At 49.7% G+C, this 21,900-nt stretch overlaps 1 protein-coding gene across 9 annotated transcripts in view; it reads left to right on the top strand.

Moving 5' to 3' along the window:
• ATP9B (ATPase phospholipid transporting 9B (putative)) overlaps window positions 1-21,900 on the top strand; it is a 229,667-nt gene that overhangs the window by 187,398 nt on the left and 20,369 nt on the right. For 8 of the 9 annotated variants that reach the window (XM_082355621.1, XM_082355623.1, XM_082355622.1 and 5 more), the window contains 6 exons: window positions 12,990-13,151; window positions 13,843-13,935; window positions 15,961-16,044; window positions 16,163-16,333; window positions 19,017-19,115; window positions 21,005-21,094. In XM_082355621.1, coding sequence (XP_082211747.1) covers window positions 12,990-13,151; window positions 13,843-13,935; window positions 15,961-16,044; window positions 16,163-16,333; window positions 19,017-19,115; window positions 21,005-21,094 — 699 coding nt within the window. The remainder of the gene's footprint in view (window positions 1-12,989; window positions 13,152-13,842; window positions 13,936-15,960; window positions 16,045-16,162; window positions 16,334-19,016; window positions 19,116-21,004; window positions 21,095-21,900) is intronic. The other variant, XM_082355629.1, reaches the window with a different exon arrangement.

Raw genomic sequence — 21,900 nt, 5'->3', positions numbered from 1 at the left:
TCCGTTCTTTATCCTGTTGATGGACACTTAGGTTGCTTCCATATCTTGACAATTGTAAATAATGCTGCTACAAACATTGGGGTGCATGTATCTTTTTGAATTGGTGTCTTTGTTTTTGTCAGATACATAGCCAGGAGTGAAATTGCTGGGTCATATGGTCGTTCTATTCTTAGTTTTCTGAGGAACCTCCATACCATTTTCCACAGTGGCTGCACCAATTTACACTCCCGCCAACAGTGCACAAGAGTTCCCCTTTCTCCACATCCTTGCCAGCGTTTGTTATTTCTTGTCTTTTTGATGATAGCCATTCTGACCGGTGTGAGGTGTTGTCTCATTGTGCTTTTGATTTGCATTTCTCTAATAATTAGCGATGTTGAGCATCTTTTCATGTGCCTGTTGGCCATCTGTATGTCTTCTTTGGAAAAATGTCTCTTCACGTCTTCTGCCCATTTTTTAATCAGGTTGTTTGTTTTTGATGTGGAGTTGTATGAGCTGTTTTTATATTTGGTATATTAGCTCCTTATCGGTCATATCACTTGCAAATATTTTCTCCCATTCTTTAGGTTGTTTCTTTTGTTGATGGTTCCCTTTGCTGTGCAAAAGCTTTTAAGCTTAATTAGGTCCCATTTGTTTATTTTTGCTCTCAATTCCTTTGCTTTAGGAGACATCTAAAAAAATATTGCTACGATTTATGTCAAAGAGAGTTCTGCCTCTGCTTTCTTCTAGGAGTTTTATGGTTTTTGGTCTTACATTTAGGTCCTTAATCAGTTTGAGATTCTTTTTTATATGTGGTGTTAGAGAATGTTCTAATTTCATTCTTTTACATGTAGCTGTCCAGTTTTCCCAGCACCACTTTTGTTTTGTCAATTTAGAAATTATAACATGTTGTTAGTCATGTCAGAGCTTATAGGTGGTGAAAAAACAGCCAAAAAGATGAAAGTTTGCTTTTTTTTAAACGTGGAAAGCTGAGAACATTCCCACTTGGTCCTCCCTCTCCACTGAAACTCAGCGTTCCCTCTTTCCCCTGTGGCTGTCCCCACCGCTGTGACCTCGGGGTCACACGTCCAGTCTTGGTGCCCAGAGTTAGGAGCCAAGGGAGCCTTCCCTGAGGACACCTCTCCAGGCCCCGCCCCCGGCGCCACACAGCAGGACAGGCCTCCCTCCCCAGCTCACTCTCGAGGGGCTCCTGCGCGCAGCTGTGCCACCGTCCCTGCAGCTCTCCTCCTGGCAGCCGTCTGCACCAGAGCCCGTGGTGCCTGCCCAGGACCTAACGCCTGCCGGCTTCACGAAGTGGGCCTGGACCTCACGGTGATTTCCAGACATGAGGCACTCAAGTCCGGCCGCTCGCATGGTGCCCACGGGCCTGACCTCTGCCCCCGGCCTGTGTCCAGCTCTGCCCGATGCCAACACTCGTCTTGGTCTCGAGCAGCTAGTGGGCTGGGTGCACCCCGGTGACGGGGGTGACGGGGGCGTTCTGTTTTCCAAGCACTGTTTATTATTTGAAGCGGTGACAGTAAACGTACTGCTTTTATAATGAGTCAGAGTTTTGGTATTCAACCAGAAAGAATGAAAAAGCTGAAGGAAAAGCAGCAGCTCTGAACCTGATCTCAAGTGACTGTGGCCTCGCCAGCTTCGTCCTCCCAGTGCCCTCGGACGTTTCGTCCGCACCGTGTGACGTGTCCCAGCCACGCGGTGCTCCTGTCACGTGCAGAGTCTGTGCTTTCATTCCGTCTTCCGGGACCTGGGCTCTGTGCATCGTGGCGGACGGAACCCCAGGCCTGGGAGGTGGTGGGACGGCACTGCCGGTCCGCTTGGAGCGGGGCCGGAAGGTGTGGTGGTGACCTGAGATGAGCCTCGTCGACACGGGGCCTCGGTGCCGCATGCCCGTCCCCGCATCCCCAGCTGGTCCGGGAGGAGCTTTCCCTGTGGGTTAGCCGGGCGGCGACTCGGAGTTAGATGCTTTCGCCTTTTTGTGAGTCGCCATGCCTCTCTTCCCAGGAAGTGTTAGGAGAGCCCGTGGAAACTGGGGCTGCCTGCGGTGTGGTCAGTTGCTGAGTCGCTCCACAGGGTAGCTCAGCCGTCGTACAGAGGGGAAAGCTGGGGCTGTGGAAGCACCCGGCTGTCTTCAGGGCGCATATTCCAGGCGCCACGTCCCAGGTCAGTTACACGGTGGGCGGGAGCTCAGGGTCCCCTTCATCGTCACCACCGCTCTGCTTTATAGATTATGTTAACCAATAGGTGTGTGAAGATCTCTTTGCAGCCACAGCTCAGTATGACTTTTGGAATCGTGTGTGTGTACCAGATGTTTTTGCTGGGTGACAGGGAACCTCGGAGGACGGCACAGCTCAGTGGTCCCAGCAGCTGTGGCGGCCTCGGCTGATGGGGTGGGTCGTTACGAGGCACAGGAGCTGCCCCTGCCACCCTGCCGTGCCCTGTCGGCCTTGAGACAGGTACCGGGTCCCCGTGACGCTCTTTGAGAGGAAATGCACCACCTCTTTTTCTTACAAAGGAAGGGTTAAGCACACTGTTTTTCATAGTCTAGCATTCTAGAGATTCTCTCAAGTTCCACGTGATTACATACTGAAAACGTGTGCTTTCCCAGTCCTGAGCATGGGAAACTTAGACCATAGATGTTTCCCAAGGAAAATTTTATTGGAAGTTTCAAAAATCCTGTGTTACGTATTTACCTAATTACCTCCCAAAAATAAATTAAAATTTTGTTGAAAATACCTGGGATTTTTTTTATCTTTAGGTTTTTATGTTATAGCACTTTTGAAATCTTAAATTAGGAATTCACAATAGAGAGGGGTTTCACTGATTCCAAGATTTCCAGAACTAAATAGAAACTGCTAATCTTATATTTAAATTTTTTACTTCAAAATTTCTTCCTACTTTGGAAATTGGACAATGGTTAAAAGTGGCATACCATTAAGTAACCTTTAAGAAATCCCGAACACATATTTTAAAACTAAAAATGAAAAGACTCAACTTCATCATAATTTTTAAAGCACTCGTTGATGCCGTGTTTGCAGGTCCCCAAAGCCCGAGGAAAATCATCTGAACGGTTCATTATTTCACTTATTGAACTTTGCTGCAGTTAGGTTGACAGATGATGGCAGTGTTTCCCAATCACCAAAGTACTGTTTTAAAAGCATTTTTTATTGAATAAAGTGCTTAGAATATTGCACCCTGGAGCTTTTTCCAGGGAAATGGCTCAGTTGATGTTCTCTGTTTGCCCTCAGCCTTGACCGATCACAACGTGTACGGTTAATAAGCAACCTTATGGTTTAGGAGACTTAACTGGCTTTATACGCTCTGCATCAACACTATTCTCTTATAATCCCTATTTGCATATGGCTCTTGTGTCCTCTCATCTTAGTTTTCAGAAAGAATGTGACTTATTGAGTAGAACGTGCTGGTTTTTGAGTCTCTGATCTTGCAGCAGTTCTTCATTTTCACTTTCCTGAAAACTGAGAGGCTCTCCTACCTTACCTGTGCATGTGCACAAATGCATTTTTATTATACAGATAATGGAATTCTGGGGAATTTAAGCTGTTAACGGCTTTCTGAGGTGTGGTCACTGGGCACTTTGCAGTGACGTGTGTGTTTGGAGGTGTCACGTGCAGTGGGTGCTGGAGCGTCAGAGCGGGAGGAGTGATTTCGGATTCAGAACCTGCAGCCTACTTAGGCCCCGGTCGCTGTTTCTTATGATAAGTGATCAATATTTCATTTTCTCCAAGAGCGTAGAAAGTTTCGCTTGCCTGCCACTTTGCCTGTATAGCCTCAGCATAGCAGACTCCAGCTTAGCAAACTTTAAATGTTCCTGGAAATTCCTGGACAAAGTTAAAATCCAGCCCTCGTGAGCTGTGTGTCCAGGGCAGCTGCAGGAAGCTGAGACGGAGCCAGTGTCCCCAACAGGCGCCACCGAGTCAGCTCAGGGGACGGCACCTCGGGCGCCAGGTCATCACCTCGAGTGAGCAAGGCCAGTGCCGTGCAACCCCAAGACCCCTGGCCGCTTTGGTTCAAAACATTGATTGGCCATGATTTTCAGTGACTCTTAAGCCTGTAAACTTGCTGTCTCTTGGTAACATCCTGTCTCCTCTGTGGCCATGTCCCTCACATATATAATTTCTATATTAAATATTATTTCAGGGTGTAGGTGTCACCTGCTCATGTGGACATGTGTGTGCAAGAATCAGCTAAAGTTTATGACAAACCGCGAGTGGATGACTTAAAATCAGAAGCGCGTCCCACCCTTAACAGCATTGCTTTTGATTGACTCTGACGTGCGCAGTGCGCTGTGGATTTCAGTTCGCGTTGCCGTGTCTGCTCATTGAAGCAGGACTCGCTGTGGTGTGGCGTCGGCATGTTTGTGGGGGGCAGGTCCCTGTCTGCGACGTGCGCCCCCTCCGCGACCCTCAGGAGCAGGACAGAGCGTGAGCCACACAGCCTGCCATGAGTATTGACTGGCAGCTTTTCCAGGCGATCAGGTTCACGTGATGTTCGTAATTCTATTAAATTATAACAGTGATGGTAGTACCACAATTGAAAATGAAGACATGTCGGTGATCGAGTTATGATTTATAAAGTACACGGTAAAAAATGTGTCCCTGGAGCATAGCTGAGAGCTGTGCGGGTGTAATCGCTAACATGGTAAAGGAAACGTCTCCCAGGCTTTCCAAGATTGATAGCACAGGGCTTCCCTGGTGGCACAGAGCTTAAGAATCCGCCTGCCAATGCAGGGGACACGGGTTCAAGCCCTGGTCCGGGAAGATCCCACATGCCGCGGAGCCACTAAGCCTGTGCGCCACAACTACCGAGCCTGCGCTCTAGAGCCCGCAAGCCACAGCTGCTGAGGCCCGTGTGCCTAGAGCCCATGCTCTGCAAGGAGAGAGGCCACCGCAATGGGAGGCCCGTGCACCGCCACGAAGAGCGGCCCCCGCTCGCCACAACTGGAGAGGGCCCACGCACAGTGGCGGAGACCCAACACAGCCAAAAATGAATAAAAAAATAAAATAAATGTAAAAAGGGGGAGAAAAGGAAACTTTGATTAAAAAAAACAATGATAGAACAGAAATTTCTGAATAATGGAATTACAGAGAAAATTAATAATAAAATCTTACCCCGCACGAGTTACTTAGCATGGAGAAGCGTGAAAGCATAAACCAATTGCCTGTGACAACAATTACCCAAGTGTGTTACTAACTTGGCCTCTGGATGAGATTTAGCTTAGGCTCCCACTTAGATACGTAATTTTTACACTCACATTTTAATTATTTTGACCTCTGTATTATTGTCAATAATCACATTGTTAGAAATGTCTTAAAGCTAAGTTAGAGAAATAGTCATTCTTACATGGCCTGTACCATCACTGACAGCATCCAAAGGAAACAGGAAGAGGTGGCACCTCCTCTGCCCCTTCCACTGGGAGGGCCACACCGATGGGGAAAGCAAGCAGCAGTGTGTTAACTGCTCCTGAGATGAATTCTGAGTCAAAGACCTAAAAATTCCACCCGCCCCCAGCAGCTTTCTTCTTCTGTTAGAAGGACCACATGTAGCGGCAATCTGACCCAATACAGGGATAACGTCCCAAGAGGGGCCATGGTCAGGGGAGGCCAATGGTCAGAAGCAGCCTCCGTGTGAACACCGAGCATCTCCCGCTCAGACACCACCTCCCGGGAGTGGTCAGCAGATGGAAGCTCCACCTCCACCGGCTCATGTGTTAGGCAGTGCCTTGCAGATCAAACCGGGGCTGTGCACTGGTAAAAAGAAATGAAACAAATGAGGTTGGCATCCAACTAAGAAGTTTAGAAGAAAAAGGCAAGACCAAAGGAAAGTAGGAGAAAGAAAAGATAAAGGAAAACGTGAAAGTAACGATTGAATAAGCAGTAAATTCAAAAGCTGATCCTTTGAAAGGTAAATAAAAATGGAAAAACTGTTGGCAAAAATAGTATATAATACAAAACAGTGAATGCAGACTAAGAATACACACATAAAATTATGCATATGAAGAGTGTATAATAGATGAGCTTAAATTTTTATGAGACTATATTAAAACACAGCCCAAATGCTATTATTTTTGAAAACCTCATTAAATAACCATGTTCAGGAAAAATATATATTAGCAAAATGGAGTCTAAAGAACTACATTAAACCTGGGTAGACCAGAAAAGAGGAAGAAACAAAACTGTCTCTTTTGTTTTAATAGATGATATGATTGTCTCCATATAAAATCCCAAAAAGGCTCTACCAAAAATTTAACTCTCTACTAAGATTTAATAAGTGAGTTTACCGGGCTTCCCTGGTGGTGCAGTGGTTGAGAGTCTGCCTGCCAGTGCAGGGGACACGGGTTCGAGCCCTGGTCTGGGAAGATCCCACATGCCGCGGAGCAACTAGGCCCGTGAGCCACAACTACTGAGCCTGCGCGTCTGGAGCCTGTGCTCCGCAATGGGAGAGGCCGCGATAGTGAGAGGCCCGCGCACCGCGATGAAGAGTGGCCCCCGCTTGCCGCAACTAGAGGAAGCCCTCGCACAGAAACGAAGACCCAACACAGCCATAAATAAATAAATTTAAAAAAAAAAATTAACTACTTCCACTTGTGTCCTCTTTATTAAAAAAAAAAAAAAAGTGAGTTTACCAAAGTTGCACATTATGATATCCATATACAAAAATTACTCATATTTGTATATACTAGCAATGAGCAATTAGAAATTGACATTTTAAAATGTACCATTTATAAAGCACCAAAAAAAGCCCCCCCAAAAAACCATGAAATGCTTAAGGGTAGATCTAACAAAATATGTATAGGATTTGTATGCTGGGAAGTGTAAGACAATGAAGAAAAATCAAGGACAGTCTGTATATGAGAACTATATTGTGCACATGGATTGGAAGACTTTCTGTTACCAAGATGTCAGTTGATTTTTTTATAAAGATGCCAAGGAAATCCAGTGCAGAAAGGATGATTATTTAAATAAATGAGACCCAGAACATTTTTTTTAACATCTTTATTGGAGTATAATTGCTTTACAATGGTGTGTTAGTTTCTGCTTTATAACAAAGTGAAGCAGTTATACATATACTTATATCCCCATATATCTTCCCTCTTGCATCTCCCTCCCTCCCACCCTCCCTATGCCACCCCTCTAGGTGGTCACAAAGCACTGAGCTACTCTCCCTGTGCTATGTGGCTGCTTCCCACTAGCTATCTATTTTACATTTGGTAGTGTATATATGTCCATGCCACTCTCACTTTGTCCCAGCTTACCTTTCCCCCTCCCTGTATCCTCAAGTCCATTCCCTAGTAGGCCTGTGTCTTTATTCCCATCTTGCCCCTAGGTTTTTCATGGCCTTTTTTTTTTTTTTTTTTGATTCCATATATATGTGTTAGCATACGGTATTTGTTTTTCTCTTTCTGACTTACTTCACTCTGTATGACAGACTCTAGGTCCATCCACCTCACGACAAATAACTCCATTTTGTTTCTGTTTATGGCTGAGTAATATTCCATTGTATATATATGCCACATCTGCTTTATCCATTCATCCGATGATGGACACTTAGGTTGCTTCCATGTCCTGGCTATTGTAAATAGAGCTGCAGTGAACATTGTGGTACATGACTCTTTTTGAATTATGGTTTTCTCAGGGTATGTATATGCCCAGTAGTGGGATTGCTGGGTCGTATGGTAGTTCTATTTTTAGTTTTTTAAGGAACCTCCATACTGTTCTCCATAGTGGCTGTATCAATTTACATTCCCACCAACAGTGCAAGAGGGTTTCCTTTTCTCCACACCCTCTCCAGCATTTATTGTTTGTAGATTTTTTGATGATGGCCATTCTGACCGGTGTGAGATGATATCTCATTGTAGTTTTGATTTGCATTTCTCTAATGATTAATGATGTTGAGCATTCTTTCACGTGTTTGTTGGCAATCTGTGTATCTTCTTTGGAGAAATGTCTATTTAGGTCTTCTGCCCATTTTTGGATTGGGTTGTTTGTTTTTTTGATGTTGAGCTGCATGAGCTGCTTGTATATTTGGAGATTAATCCTTTGTCAGTTGCTTCATTTGCTAATATTTTCTCCCATTCTGATGGTTGTCTTTTCATCTTGTTTATGGTTTCCTTTGCTGTGCAAAAGCTTTTAAGTTTCGTTAGGTCCCATTTGTTTATTTTTGTTTTTATTTCCATTTCTCTAGGGGACCCAGAACATTTGAACAGCCGTATGCAAAAAGAGCCTAAACTAATCTCTCTCACTCTTACAAAAATTAACTCAAATTGGTCAGAGACCTAAATGAAAAACCAAAAGTATAAAATTTCTAGAAGAAAACCTTTGTAGGCTTGAGTTAGTTAGGCAATGATTTTGTAGGTCACAAACAGTACAAATTGTAAAAGAAAAAAATTGATAAACTAGACTTAAAGGTAAAAATCCTACGTTCTTCGAAAGACATTGTTAAGAAAATGAAGACAAGCCACAGATTTGTAGGATATGTTTGCAAAATGCATATCTGATAAATGACTGGTAACCAACATAGATAAAGAACTCCCAAAACTCAATCATGAGAAAACGACCGCTCTGTTTAAACAGAAGCAAAAGATTTGAACAACTACATCACCAAAAACAGATGTGAATGTTGACTGTGTAAAGCCACAAAATAGCAAGCCTTTGCGCTTCGTTGGGGTGACTGGCCTTTTGCATGTGAAGAAATGGTTAGTTTAGAGGTGAACTAGTAATCCCAGGGTGAAAATCAGGTTTCTTACGCTCGAAGCCCAGATCACACTGGACTTACTCTTCATCCCCGTCTCTTCCCGGGACCTAGGAGACCGCCTCACACAAGCCAGCGCCCAGAAACTACTCCGTCTGTGTTTTCACGCCTGTCTTCAGTGTCCCGTTGAACTTCCCACTGTTAAATCACCTTAAATCAGTGATTGTTAGTTCTCGCTGATTCAAGAAATGTCTTGTGCTGGTTCCTGAGGGTAGAGCAGTGAGCCCAGCAGGCGTCGGGGGTCTCGGGGCTGCGGGAGGCCCGGGTGGGGGACGAGTCAGTGTGGAGGGAGGGGGAGGCACAGCGGAGAGAACGGGGGGTTTGGGGGACGGTGACGGGGAGCCGGCGGGCAGCCCCGGCGAGGCTGGAGGGCGGCTGGTGGCGTGTGGCCGCAGAGGCCCGGGAGGCCGGCGGGGTCGTCCCAGGCCATTCGCAGGCTCGCTCGCTGTTGTCCGGCTCCGTCACTGGACGGTCGGCTCGGTCACGGGGGACCCCGAGTGGGCTGCTCTCAGCGGGCCTGCGCGGGGCTTCCAGGGGAGGCCTTGGCCGGCAGAGCCTCCACTCCTCGCTGTGCTCTGGCCGCCTGGCGAGTCTCCACCCTCGGCAGCGGTGCTGTTCGTTTTGCTGTAGGGGCGGCGTCATGCTTTCAAGACGTGTGTTTGGTCTAATTGCTTAAACGTCCTCAGGAAGAAAATAGAGTCAAACTGCCCATTCCTTAGAAATTTTCCTTCCTCTGATTTCGACGTTTAGTATCACTGGGTGTAAGTGACTCCTCAGAGCCTTCTGAAAGGAACACCTCTAATTTATTTCGGACGCACAGAGGGAACAGCCCGCATCCTGACTCGCTTTCCCCCAGCCCCGCTGCACTCCAGGGCCAGGTGGCAAAGCTCAAAGCCGCAAGGGGACCCTCCGGTCGCCGTGGGCATCGTGGCAGCCTCCACTGAGGTGCCGAGCGCGTGGCGGGAAGTTCTGCATGTTCGCGTCCCCCCTTCGTGGCTGCTGGCTTATCAGTCTGTTCAGAAATGTTAAATTTTACATCGCCAGAGAGAATCCTGCGCGGCGCTAAGCGACTGACGTTAGAAGAGAACTGAAGCGTCCATCGCGTCGAGTGCTTGAGCGCTTTTCTCCTGGTTGGCATTACATAGCGAAACTTGACATGCTTACTGACCAGGAACAGCTGTGCCGACGCTGGGCTAGGCAGCAGAAGCCCAGCGGACTTCTCTGACACGTCGCTGCCCCCAGTGGGTTATGAAACCAAGCATAAACTAAACAGTAAACAGGTGTGAGTCACCAGATAGAGAAACCCGGGTCCTGACTGCAGCGGGACCCAGTGAGATGAGAGTGTGTTCGCAGGAAGATGCAGTCTGCAGGTCAGAGTGTAATAGTAGCCTTTCACTGTGTAAACCGAAAGCGAACCTTGGGGTCTTGGGTCATCTGCAGACACAGAGAGGTCGTATAGAAATAGTATATGGAGTTTCACTTTCGCTTTACATTTGCACTGGGGTTGCAGAGTTGTTGACTTGCCCCCTCTCGACGTGCTGACGTCCAGGTGTCTTCTTTTAGTGCTGTAGTTTGGAGTATATCACTGATGCTCTAAATTATAGTACTGTATCCTCGTGGTGTCATGTTAGGATCCCGGCCTTCTTCAGGATCCTAGTAACGCGCTGGAAAGCCAGGGCATGCGGCTTCTAATTCGAGTTCCACGGTGACTCACTGTGTCACATTTAATGCGTTCGTGGGACCCCAGAACTGTCAGGGCCCCTAGAAAGCTGATGTCATCCGCCCTGTAAGCCAGCGCTCGACTCCGGCATCAGGAATATTGACAGGCGTCTCCACTGCTGCCAGCAAACCAGGACGGACTGGGAAGGAGCCGTCTCAGTGGACACTGGCACGGGGGTCAGGAGTCCTGCGGGGGCCCGGCCTTCAGAGCTGGCTGCGCTCACGTGTCTCGTGGAGACCCTGGTTGCGGCCTCGTGGACTGGTTGTGACGCCCCGCTGCCGGGCGGGACGGTGGCCACAGCCAGTGTCCCCTTGGGCAGCGGGGCGGGAGCGTCCACCGCGGGCGGCCTTGCCGCGGCCTTGGCCGCTGGGCTGTCGGGCCGTCTGGTGCTGCGTCGGTCTGTTCTCTCCTTTGCTGGAAGCTCCCGTGCGTGAGTGCCGCCCCCTCGGGCTGCCCAGCTGCGGGGAGGACGTCCCTCCTTCGCCTCTGCCTTCTCTGTCCGGGGTGGGCTCTCACTCCCAAGCTGGCCTGGCCCACCTGGGCTTGGGGGCCGGGCTCGAGCCGGGGCTGTTTGCTGGCGGTTGATGGACGCGCATCCTGGGCCTGGTCGGCGCAGGGCTCCCTCGAGACGCCAGCTGCAAGTCTGGGGCCCCAGGACCCCCCTCAGCGTGACCCTCACTCCCACTCCTGCTTCTCCGAAGTTGCCATAACCTGTTTATCACAGGCCGACGCTACCATGTAAACTTCTTAAAATACCAAAAGTTTTTATAAGGTGAATTCTGATGTATTAGACGAAATTGTAATTTAAAACCGTATAAAAAGGTATGTGTCTTTACTATTCTGAAACAGTAGTCCCGCTTGGCTGTTTAGGTCCTTTGCAAAATCCTAGAAAATGTTTGGGAACTAAAGTCACCCTGTCCGGGAGAGGCTGGGTACCATCTGTCCTGGACCCCTTTCAGGGAAGCCACGTGGGAGTGTGTGGGGAACCAGGCACCAAGGGACCGGCACAGGCGGCTTAAAGTGTCGCCCTCGGCTCTGCCCCAGGGCACCCCCGCCCCACGGGCGCCCCTGCAGCCCCAGAAAGTGCCTCGCGCTGGCTCCGTCTGCCTCGCTGTCTTCGGACGCTCTGTCCACCCGCAGCATGCCACCCACCCCACAGTGTCAGACGCTTGACAAGCTTGTCGGGACTTTTCTGCAGTTATATTTGTGGGAAATTACTTGGAAAACCTCATTTTTAAAGTGATTCCCGCTCCGCCTAAATGGCTTACGTGAGAAAGGGTGGAGGGCGAAACCCTGACGTTGAATTGATCATCAATGTGCCAAACGCCCCACGGGCGGGTCAGACCTCAGCATAACCCTGGGAGGTCGTCACCATCTTATCGACGACGAGACCGGGGCTTAGGGCTGCAGCCTGTCACCCAGATTCATGGAGCTGGTACACGGCACTCGAGGATTCCGACCTGAGTGGTCTCACCTCGGCACCAGAGCTGCTGAGGATCTCGTCAGACGGGAGATTTCAGGAATGACTCGGATAGACGAGTAACATCTGCACACTAGACAGAATTTAAAAGGCTCTTGAATGATATGACTTCTCAGAACCCCAGGTCAAACGCTGAAAGCACAGGTGGTGAAAGGCACTGCAGGCGAGGGCGAGGCGCCAGGGTCAGGAGAGGCCCAGAGCCCCCAGGGGGAAGGAGCCACTGCCCGCCGGCCGCGGGGTCCTCACCTGCACGGCGGGGGCAGCACGTCATGAATTTCTCGCAGTGAGGTTGCTTTTAAAGACAAACTGAATTTTTTTCTGAAAACGCTTATTGTCATAAAAATTACTCTTCATAAATGGTGAACTTTAAAAATTACTTTTCCGCTTAAGATTTTTACGTTTAAATAATAAATGATTGTAAGTAAGAATACTTTCTATTTTTGAGCCCTTGCCACATGCCAGGGAGCCTCCTTTGATCGTTTCCCCTTTAGAACAGTTTGCAAATACATCTTCCACAGAACGGGCGGCTGAGCCTCAGTACGCAAAGGGCCAGGTCACGGGGCTTCCAACTGTCGGAGTCGGGCTTGGCGCCCGGGCCCGCCCTCCCCGCAGACGTGCTGACAGTGGAGCCCCCAGTCGCCAGTTGGTCCACGATTGAGGCACACGAGGGATTCAGGGCGTCACTGTCGCGGGCGTCCTCGAGCCCAGCCCCGCCTGCTCTCCGAGCCGCGCAGCCCGGCGGGCGCTCCGCGTAGATCTTAAACCCTGGCTGTCGGCCGCTAGTAACACAAATCGCAACCCAAGTGTGCTCACCAGCGGCCTTTATCTTAGACGGCAAGACCAAGGCCCTCTGTCTCGCCCCGTATCGCTTTCCTGTAACGAATACTAGACGCGGCCTCAGAAACGGCAGGGCCTGGACGTGGTCGGTTTCGTCTCTTGGTGGCATCTCGGCGAGCTCACTGACCGCTGGCCTGATGCCCCCTCCCCGGGGAGCGAGTGGCCTCACGTCTCACTGGTCTCCCGCAGGTGGCCCTGGTGCAGTGGACAGAGAGTGTCGGCCTCACTCTGGTCAACAGAGACCTCACGTCCATGCAGCTGAGGACCCCCGGCGGCCAGATCCTGACCTACTGCATCCTGCAGACCTTCCCCTTCACCTCCGAGAGCAAGCGGATGGGGGTCATCGTCAGGGTACGCTGGCCTCTGTCCCCGAGGTGGCCGCCTGCTCTGGTCACTGTGAGGTCACTGCAGTGGCCTCTCAAGGCTCATTCCAGGGCTGTATGCTCGTCACAGTGTTCTGTGATAATAAAATCCAGACTGATCATTCATGCCGAGAAGCTGGTGTGGCTCTAATAGTCATGCTTTAAAACGGCTTTCCTAAGACGGCTTAGGCAGAATAAGTAGAAGATGTTCATGAAGTTTTGAAATCAGCTCGAGCTGCTTTGTTTTCCACAGCAGTAGCAGCCAAAGAGTTTACCTGAAGAATGATTTATGACCATAAAGTTGCTAAAATATACCCCTGTTAAATTTTTTGTAGCGAATACCACAAATACATCTTGCAAGCTGGCTAAACTAGGAAGCTTATTCACCCAAGCTCTGGAAATTTGAGAGAATTTACCTTGCAGTCCAAGGCGTATATTCATTTACAGATGTTATTTCAAAACCCTCAGCACAGCATCTTGAGAGCCACAGTTATGCTCTTGGTTCCTGGTGGCCGGAGCATCTAGGGAGGACACAGCCCTGCCTAGAAGGTGTCTGAGTAACTCACCCGGGGGAGTGGGTTCACGGAGAATTGCCCTCCTGGTGCGTTCCCGTTAGAGCGGCCCCCCAGTAGCCGCAGCGTGGCCTCAGCATGTCTGTGTTCACTCCCGTCTTGTTACAGGACGAGTCCACGGCAGAGATCACGTTCTATATGAAAGGTGCCGACGTTGCCATGTCCACCGTCGTCCAGTATAATGACTGGCTGGAGGAGGAGGTATGAGCTGTCCACATTGTGCAGATGCTTTTCCAAAACTCAGGGCAGTGACAGAAGCACGGCATCCTTTCTCCGACTTGTAGGTGCTTGCTGGTGTCACTGGAGTGAATCAAGATGCCGGGTTTCACACCAGACACCGTCGGTTCATAAAGCAGAGAGGATAGGAGTGCTGTAAATTATAAATACTGTACTTTCTGTGTGAACAACTACTATTTTTGGTTTCTGTGTGAATACGTGTAGATGTGTGCAAGTGGGTCCTTATGAAGAATATTTTGTTTATTTTGGTGAAAAAATAGAAAGCACCCCTAATCATTCACTAAAATATTCTGAAATAGTATTGTGCATATAACCAGAGTTATATTTTAACATATTTATTTTGTAACCTAAATTATTTACCAGGATATTTTAGTTAGAATTTAATTCTAATACGTACATAGGATTCACTTTAAACGTGGAGATAAGATCTAAATATAACCAATCCTATATTTTCATCAAATGCTCCCTGAACAAATACGATTTGTATTTAGCTTCATGAGATTATTTGTTGTTTACATTTATGTATTTGTAAAAACTTAGATTTCAGAGTAAAACTAAACCGCTGAATTTATGAGCGTGACCCCCTTCACTGTGTGCATGTTGTTGGTGGGGCTCAAGCGTGTCCACCCCGCTTCGGGCCGGGAGTCTGTCAGTCCAGGGGCCACAGCCCACGTCCACGACGGTATTGGCAATATGAATCAATAGCTCCTTCAGGCACTGGATTTAATCAGGGACATGAATAAATTAAATTCCCTGAAGACCTAGTAAAATGCCATAAAAATTACTTTGGGTCATAATGATGTGCAATTAATTATAAAATCCTTGTTTAATTTATTTAGCTTTATGGGGTCAAATCGATAAATGTCTTGCAACAGACAGATAATGTCAGACTGTTTTTCACAAAGATAACTTTATTAAAAATCCTTTGTGCATTTATTTCCAACATGGTAGTTTCTCCCATGGACAAATCTTTCAACACCCTCCCACCCCACTCTTTGTTGTTAATACTCTTGTCGTGGGGAAGCCTCTCACTTTATTCAAACGCCAGCAGGTACTCAGAGCCTGAGTTCACAGGGGGCTGTTCTGTGTCACAGAAGCTCCCAAGCTGGATTCTTGGTTATCAGCGTGTGTTCCCCAAATACTAAAAGAACAAAACACACCTCCACTGTCCGTCCTGCGGCGGAAAGGGCGACTTTGTAAAGCCTGCAGTGTGAGCTCATCCTCTGCGTGGACGCGATACCCGCGAGCCGAGGCGGCGGCGCCTGGGGGGCAGCTCCTTCCTCTCAGCGCAGGGCCCCCTCTTTGCCCCCAGATGTGTGTTTGTTAGAAACGAGACGGAGCTAGGATTGGGGAGCAGGGCGGTACGAAGGGGCACTGTGGCGTCGCCCGCCGGGCCCCAGGATCCGCGGGCCACGGCGAGTGCGGGGCTGGCGCGCGAGCGGGGACCTCTCTGCACCCGGCCTGGTGTGTGACAGCGGGCGGCAGATCAGGTCTCCCCGGCGGGTTAGAAAGGAACCCCAGAGACTCGGGATGGTTTATCCTGAGGACGTGCCTGCGGACGTTACCAAGTGCAGTGAACGAGCTTTGCCGTGACCCGGGAACCGGGGCCTCTGCCCTTGAACGGACGGGGCCGGGCGCGATGGACGCGCGTGGAAGTGTGTCCCCGGGCCGGGCGGAAGTCCCCTGGTATCGCTGATTCCGAAGGGCGGCGGTCGGACGCTCCGAGTCCCGGCTCCCTCGGTGGCCGTGACGGCCGCCTGCACGGCTCGGGTGGCCGTGTCTGTGTCGCGCACACGCGCAGGCCGTCCCGCTGCCATAGTGGGGAGAGAGCCGTGCCCGGCGGTCGGGAGGCGCAGGGGCCCCGGGTCGGGCCGGCCGCTCCCGCCCTCCCGCGGGGATGTGGGTCTGGCGGGATGAGCTGGCGGAGGACGTGGCCGTGACTGCAGGGGGCGGTGGCCGGGCCGCGTGTGACCTGCCTCTCTCTTGCAGTGCGGCAACATGGCCCGCGAAGGCCTGCGCACCCTCGTGGTGGCCAAGAGGGCGCTGACGGAGGAGCAGTACCAGGACTTCGAGGTGAGCGGCCGGCCTCCCGCCGTGGCCTCGGGGAGACGGTGCGCACGGGGGCGGCGCCGCGGGTGTCCCCGCCTCGGCCAGCCCTGCGCGAGTCACAGCACCGCCCGCCTGTCCCCAGAGCCGCTACAACCAGGCCAAGCTGAGCATCCACGACAGGACGCTCAAGGTGGCCGCCGTGGTGGAGAGCCTGGAGCGGGAGATGGAGCTGCTGTGCCTGACGGGGGTGGAGGACCAGCTGCAGGCGGACGTGAGGCCCACCCTGGAGATGCTGCGCAACGCGGGCATCAAGGTACCGCGAGGCAGCGGGCGCCCCCTGGAGGTGGTGCCGTGAGACCCGCCCGGGGTGGAGGGTGCGAGGGCCTTGGTGAGCGGAGGGCTCTGCGTGTCCGCGGACACCCGCCCCGGGGGCTGCGCCCGCCCGCCCGCCCGTCACCCAGACTCAGCGGCTTGGGCGGCTCTGCTCCCGCCTTCCCGGCGGCCGTCTGTCCTCCTCGGCTGCCTTCCGGGCCGCGGGCGGGCGTCCTCACAGCCGCCGGAGGCCTGTCCCGGCCGGAGCTGCTCCCCAGGCAGCCTTTTATCCGCGCGGGGAGGTTTTCCCCGTAGGCCGCGTGATGCTCCCTGCCTGACCTACTGACCTACTGTCCTGCTGTCTTTTCCTAACGGTTTGTCCTCTTCGGGTCCAGGGGAGATTAGCACGTTGTGGTGTAAGTTTTAGTTCTCAGGAAACTGCTTTCTTGCCTTACTTACCTGTGCTCTCACTGAAGCTGAAGTTCAATTACAGATGGCTGAGAAAATGCATTTCAGTGCTGCCTCAGGGACTGAGAGTGAAAAAAGTACAGCTTGCTTTTAAAAGAAATACTTGTGTCTGACTGGAGCAGAGAGAGAGGGAGCTGGAGGAAACTGTCAGAAGGCAAAGCTGTGGCCGGCTGCAAATAATACACTCAGCACGTTCTGATGAGGGCACCGTGACGGGCACAGCAGGGGGGTCCCTGCCGTCCAGGCCTCGGGCCGGGGAGATGTCGGAGCCTCAGCACCCGTTCAGGGCCGTGGTGGGGGCGGCCGCTGCTGTCTGCGTGTGCTGTCCAGGTGCTAGTCAGAGTGGAAGAGAGCAGCTCAGGCTCAGGACGGTGACCCGATCTAAGCCTGTGCGGCCAGAGGCTTGCGTGGAGAAACACGACTGACTAGAGGCAGGCGACCTGCTCATCCCATTGTGATTTTTCGCGAGCTCCCCATCAGGCTCGCGCTTGGGTGTTGCTACTGGGCTGTCTACACAGCCGAGGCCTGCACGTTTCTCGTGCAAAGATTTGGGTGCTTGTATGAGCTGCTTGCTAAGCTCTGAAGTCAGTAGGCTTGCTGGGGTTCTGCCCTTTTTCCTTTTCATGTTCCGTCAGGAGAAGCAGACTCTTTCGTCCCGTCATAGTTAAAGGATGTGGTTTCAGCCCGTCCTCTGAGCCTGAGAGGTGGCGCTCGGCCAGGCCACACGTGTCCCTGAGTTGTCAGCAGCGGGACTTCTTGTTCTGTGGCGTTAATTGTCCCCAACTTTGTCACGGTGACGTGTCGTTGTCTTAGATCCAGGCTCGGTAAAGTGAACATTAATGTGTAACATAAACAAAAAACACAAACCCTCAGACACTGAAAAGAGCCACAGGTAGATTGTGCCTAAGCAGAGAACCGGTATACCATGTAAATTTTTTGTTTCCTATTCCCAAAAATGCATATTTATGTATGATACATATGATACATCTGAAAAATTCAGATGATAGCGAGAAGTTGCTGCAGTTATAGAAAAGATATATAAACCATCCTGTTATGTATAAAGTGTCCTGATTTTGCTCTCTTTTCAGTCTAAGGATATTTACACATACGATATGTGCATGTGTTTGATATTTTTAAGTAAAAGTGGTGTTCGAGAGTTCCCTGGTGGCCTAGTGGTTAGGATTCCGGGCTTTCACTGCCGTGGCCCAAGTTCAGTCCCTGGTCTGGGAACTGAGATCCCACAAGCCATGCGGCATGGCCAAAAAATAATAATAATAATAATAATAATAATAAATAAAGTAAAATAAAAGGGCTAGATTTAAAAAAAATATTTTTTTTAAGTGGTGTTATTTGACATGACTTATTTGATAGGAAACAACTTTCGGGTTAACTGTTGCCCGTTTACCCATTTTGAACCTCAGTTTTCAACCGAAAAACTCACACAAGTGAGAACAAGGATTTCAGGGTCCCCCTAGCTCTGCAAGCCCTCGGCCTGTGGTCCTTGGGCCTGTTTGCTTGGCCTGCAAGGCCGTGTAGACGTAGCCTTCTGTCATACTCAGGCGTCCTGCTCAGCCTCAGCCGCGAGGCTCCTAATCCCCAGCCGTTCACCTGCCTCAGCTCTGCTGCTGTGTCTAAACGTCACTTCGCTCTTACCTGTTTCAGCTAAGCAAGTCGACAGAGACTTTTATTGTGGTAGAATGTGCATGATGTAAAGTTTACCATCGTAGCCATTTTTAAGTGCACGGTGCAGTGGCACTAAGTACATTCACACTGTCGTGTAACAGCAAGCACCCTCCACCTGCCTTAACTCTTTACGCTGTAAAACTGAAACTCTGTCCCCGTGAAACGCTAGCTCCCCCTCCCCCTCCCCCAGCCCTGGCACCCACCATCTCCTGCCTGTCTCTACGAGTCTGACTCCTCTGGGGACCTCAATCAGGTGGAATCATGCGGTGTTTGTCCTTCTGTGACTGGTTTGTTTCACTCATCAGTTGTTGCCGGTGTCAGAATCCCCTGCCTTGTTTAATATTCCTTGTATGGATGGACCACATTTGGTTTCTCCATCATCCATCCATGGACTCACGCGTTGCTTCACGTTTCGGCTGTTGTGAACAGTGATGCTGAAAACACGGAAGTGCAAATATCTTTTCAAGCGCAGACGCTTTTCAGAGATGGACACGTGACAGAGTTGGGGTTCACCTGCTGAAACTCTTTCCTAGATATGGATGCTGACGGGTGATAAACTGGAGACGGCCACGTGCATCGCCAAGAGCTCTCACCTGGTGTCTCGAACGCAGGACACGCACGTTTTCAGGCCGGTAAGTGTACGTCCACATCACTTTGAATTTTAAATGTTTTGAATTGAAACTTACTGGTTTTGTGAGAATGTATACGCAGTTATTTATTAATTAATAGATACTATTTTAAAAGAGAAGTAAGTTTCTTACTCGATTTATAAAAACATGTTAAAAATAGATTTCTGTTAGTTACGTATATTAAATGTGATCAAAAAGCTGCTTTTGATAGAGTGAAACAAGGTCTAAATTCAAGAGTATTTTTCTGTTGTACTATTAGAATTATTAACGACTAAATATCTATTTTAAAATAGACATACTGCAGTCATTTTCCGTTCAATTTATAAAAGTGTATATTGATAAAAAATTACGTTTGTCTGGGAATTCCCTGGAGGGCCAGTGGTTAGGACTTGGCACTGTCACTGCCAGGGCCCCAGGTTCCATCCCTGGTCGGGGAACTAAGATCCCATAAGCTGCGCGGTGCAGCCAAAAAAAAAAAAAATTACGTGTGTCTATTAGTTAGACACAATACATGTGGTTGAGAAGCTGCTTTTGTGAAACAAGCTTTAAATACAAAGTAGAAATGTGTTTTTAATCTACTACCATCTTCAGATTAAATTATCTTCCTTAATTAGATCAAAGAAAATTAATAGAAATGATCGAAATTTGTGTGTTTACTGTATCTACTAGTTATGATGAAATTTGATTCAAACAAAAAATAAAAGTTTCTTGGGTCTTGATTGATGGTAGCTGAACAGACGTTGTGTGTCTCTGTTCCAAATGAAGCCCTTGCACCTACAGAAATAGTGATTTGAATATAATTTACATGTAAATGTAGTTTATTTTGAAGCATCAGAATCACAAATTAGGCCCTGCAGACTACTATTTGCAATTAAATTATTAATGATTCTGATAAAACTTCAGATCAATTTTTGTTGACTTTGCAGTGTTATAGCCCCACAAATAAAATTTCCACAATAAAATCTACCTATTTAAAGATGAGTCTGGATTGATTAATCTGGACCCATGAAGCTTTTTATTTCAGTCCTGTAATATATCATTTCTTTTATACCCCATAAAATCTCCACAGAAAGAATGTCAAAAACTAGTATGTTGGTTTCTGAAATATTTTCATTCAAAAATTAACGATATTTCGAGATTATGACTTGATTTTACTCTTTTCCGTCGTTCAATCCTCCAGGTAACTCAGTTTGCTTGAACTAATAGAATAAGTTGAAACCCGTGGTAGAGACAACAGAAACAATTTTATAAAAGCATTTTGTATCACTTGGCATGTCATGAAAAGAGGCGTCTTTAAATGAAGCCTTGATTTTAGGTCATTCCGTCCCTCCCTGCTGTGTGGCCACGAGGAACTCGGCTTCCTCGGGCTGTGGTGCTGAGGTGTGTTGGCATGTGTGCAGAGTGGCATCCTTGGCGTTAACACTCACCCCGACCCCACTGCCCTATGAAAGCGGAGAGACTTCCAGTTCATGGTCGTCATGCTCTCTTACCCGCGTATACTGAGAAAAGCCACTTGTCTTCCCCAGCTACGCAAAGGCGCCTGTTAGCTCATGGGGGGCGGTGGTGGGGGGCCGTTTGTCCCTCTTTCTTGACAAGCCAGTTCTTCTGTTCACTTTGTCTCACTGTAATTGTGGTACTTGCCCTGCACTTTACAGTGTACGTGTCCTGCCTTGAGTTGCCACACGTTGGAAAGCAGTTCATATTAAATAAGTAGGTATTTATTCCCAGCACTGTAGAAGAAATTTGAAAGAGCAGGTTGTTACAGAATTTCCTGTGTAAAGCACCTTCTGGTTTTATAAGTGTCTAAAGATCTGTGATTTGTATATCAGGGCGTGTTTGTGTGTGTGACTTAAATAGCATTGTAATTGGGTACTTTTTCCCCTTTTATGGAGGTAACCAGTCGGGGAGAAGCCCATTTGGAGCTGAATGCCTTTCGAAGGAAGCATGACTGTGCACTGGTCATATCCGGGGACTCCTTGGAGGTGAGGCTGGGCCCTGACCAACCAGGTGTCTGTGTGTCTTTCTGTCTGTCTCCCTGGAGGTGAGGCTGGGCCCTGACCGAGCAGGTGTCTGTCTGTCCTTCTCCCTGGAGGTGAGGCTCGGCCCTGACCGAGCAGGTGTCTGTGTGTCTTTCTGTCTGTCTCCCTGGAGGTGAGGCTGGGCCCTGACCGAGCAGGTGTCCGTCTGTCTGTCCTTCTCCCTGGGGGTGAGGCTGGGCCCTGTCTGTCTGGTGGACTGTGGGCTTCCACAGTCAGATGTGTTTATCAGCCTGCGTCGCCCTCTCCACTGGTTTTGACGTCTCTGCTCACAGCAGTGATGTGCGCGGGTGGAGCCTGAGAAGAGGCCAGGGCCGTGTCGCAGTGAGAACTTGGTCCTTAAGGCTTTGGCACTGGTCGGTCCTGGGCTCGTTCAAAACTCTTCGGGCGCTTGGAGGCCTGCTCTTTGTTCCTGGCGTGGCCGCCTTGGAGCCTGGCTCTGGTAGCCGTGATCTCAGTTTATCCAAACGCGTGTTTCCAGCAGCGGCCCTGGGACCCAGGACCCTCTGCTCCTGGAGGCCCCGTGAAGGGCTGGGCGGCTCGCTTGGGTCCAGCCCTGTCTCCTCACTCGGCGCCAGGGTCGCAATGGCCGGAGCCGCCGGGTGGTGGGGGGGTGTGCTGGGGGCCCCTCCCCCTGCAGCTTTTGCCCGCGGTTCTCTCAGATGTTTCCAGAAGTCTGGGCGGAGCAGCGCAGCCTCTGGTGACCCAGTCAGTGTGGCCACTGAGGCCAGCCTGGCGGGGGGTGGGGGGGT

Source organism: Balaenoptera borealis (genome assembly GCF_965194805.1).
Source record: "Balaenoptera borealis genome assembly, chromosome: 14".
Lineage (NCBI taxonomy): Eukaryota > Metazoa > Chordata > Mammalia > Artiodactyla > Balaenopteridae > Balaenoptera > Balaenoptera borealis.
The sequence above is the reverse complement of the archived record's forward strand: the minus strand, read 5'-3'. Positions and strand labels throughout refer to the sequence as shown.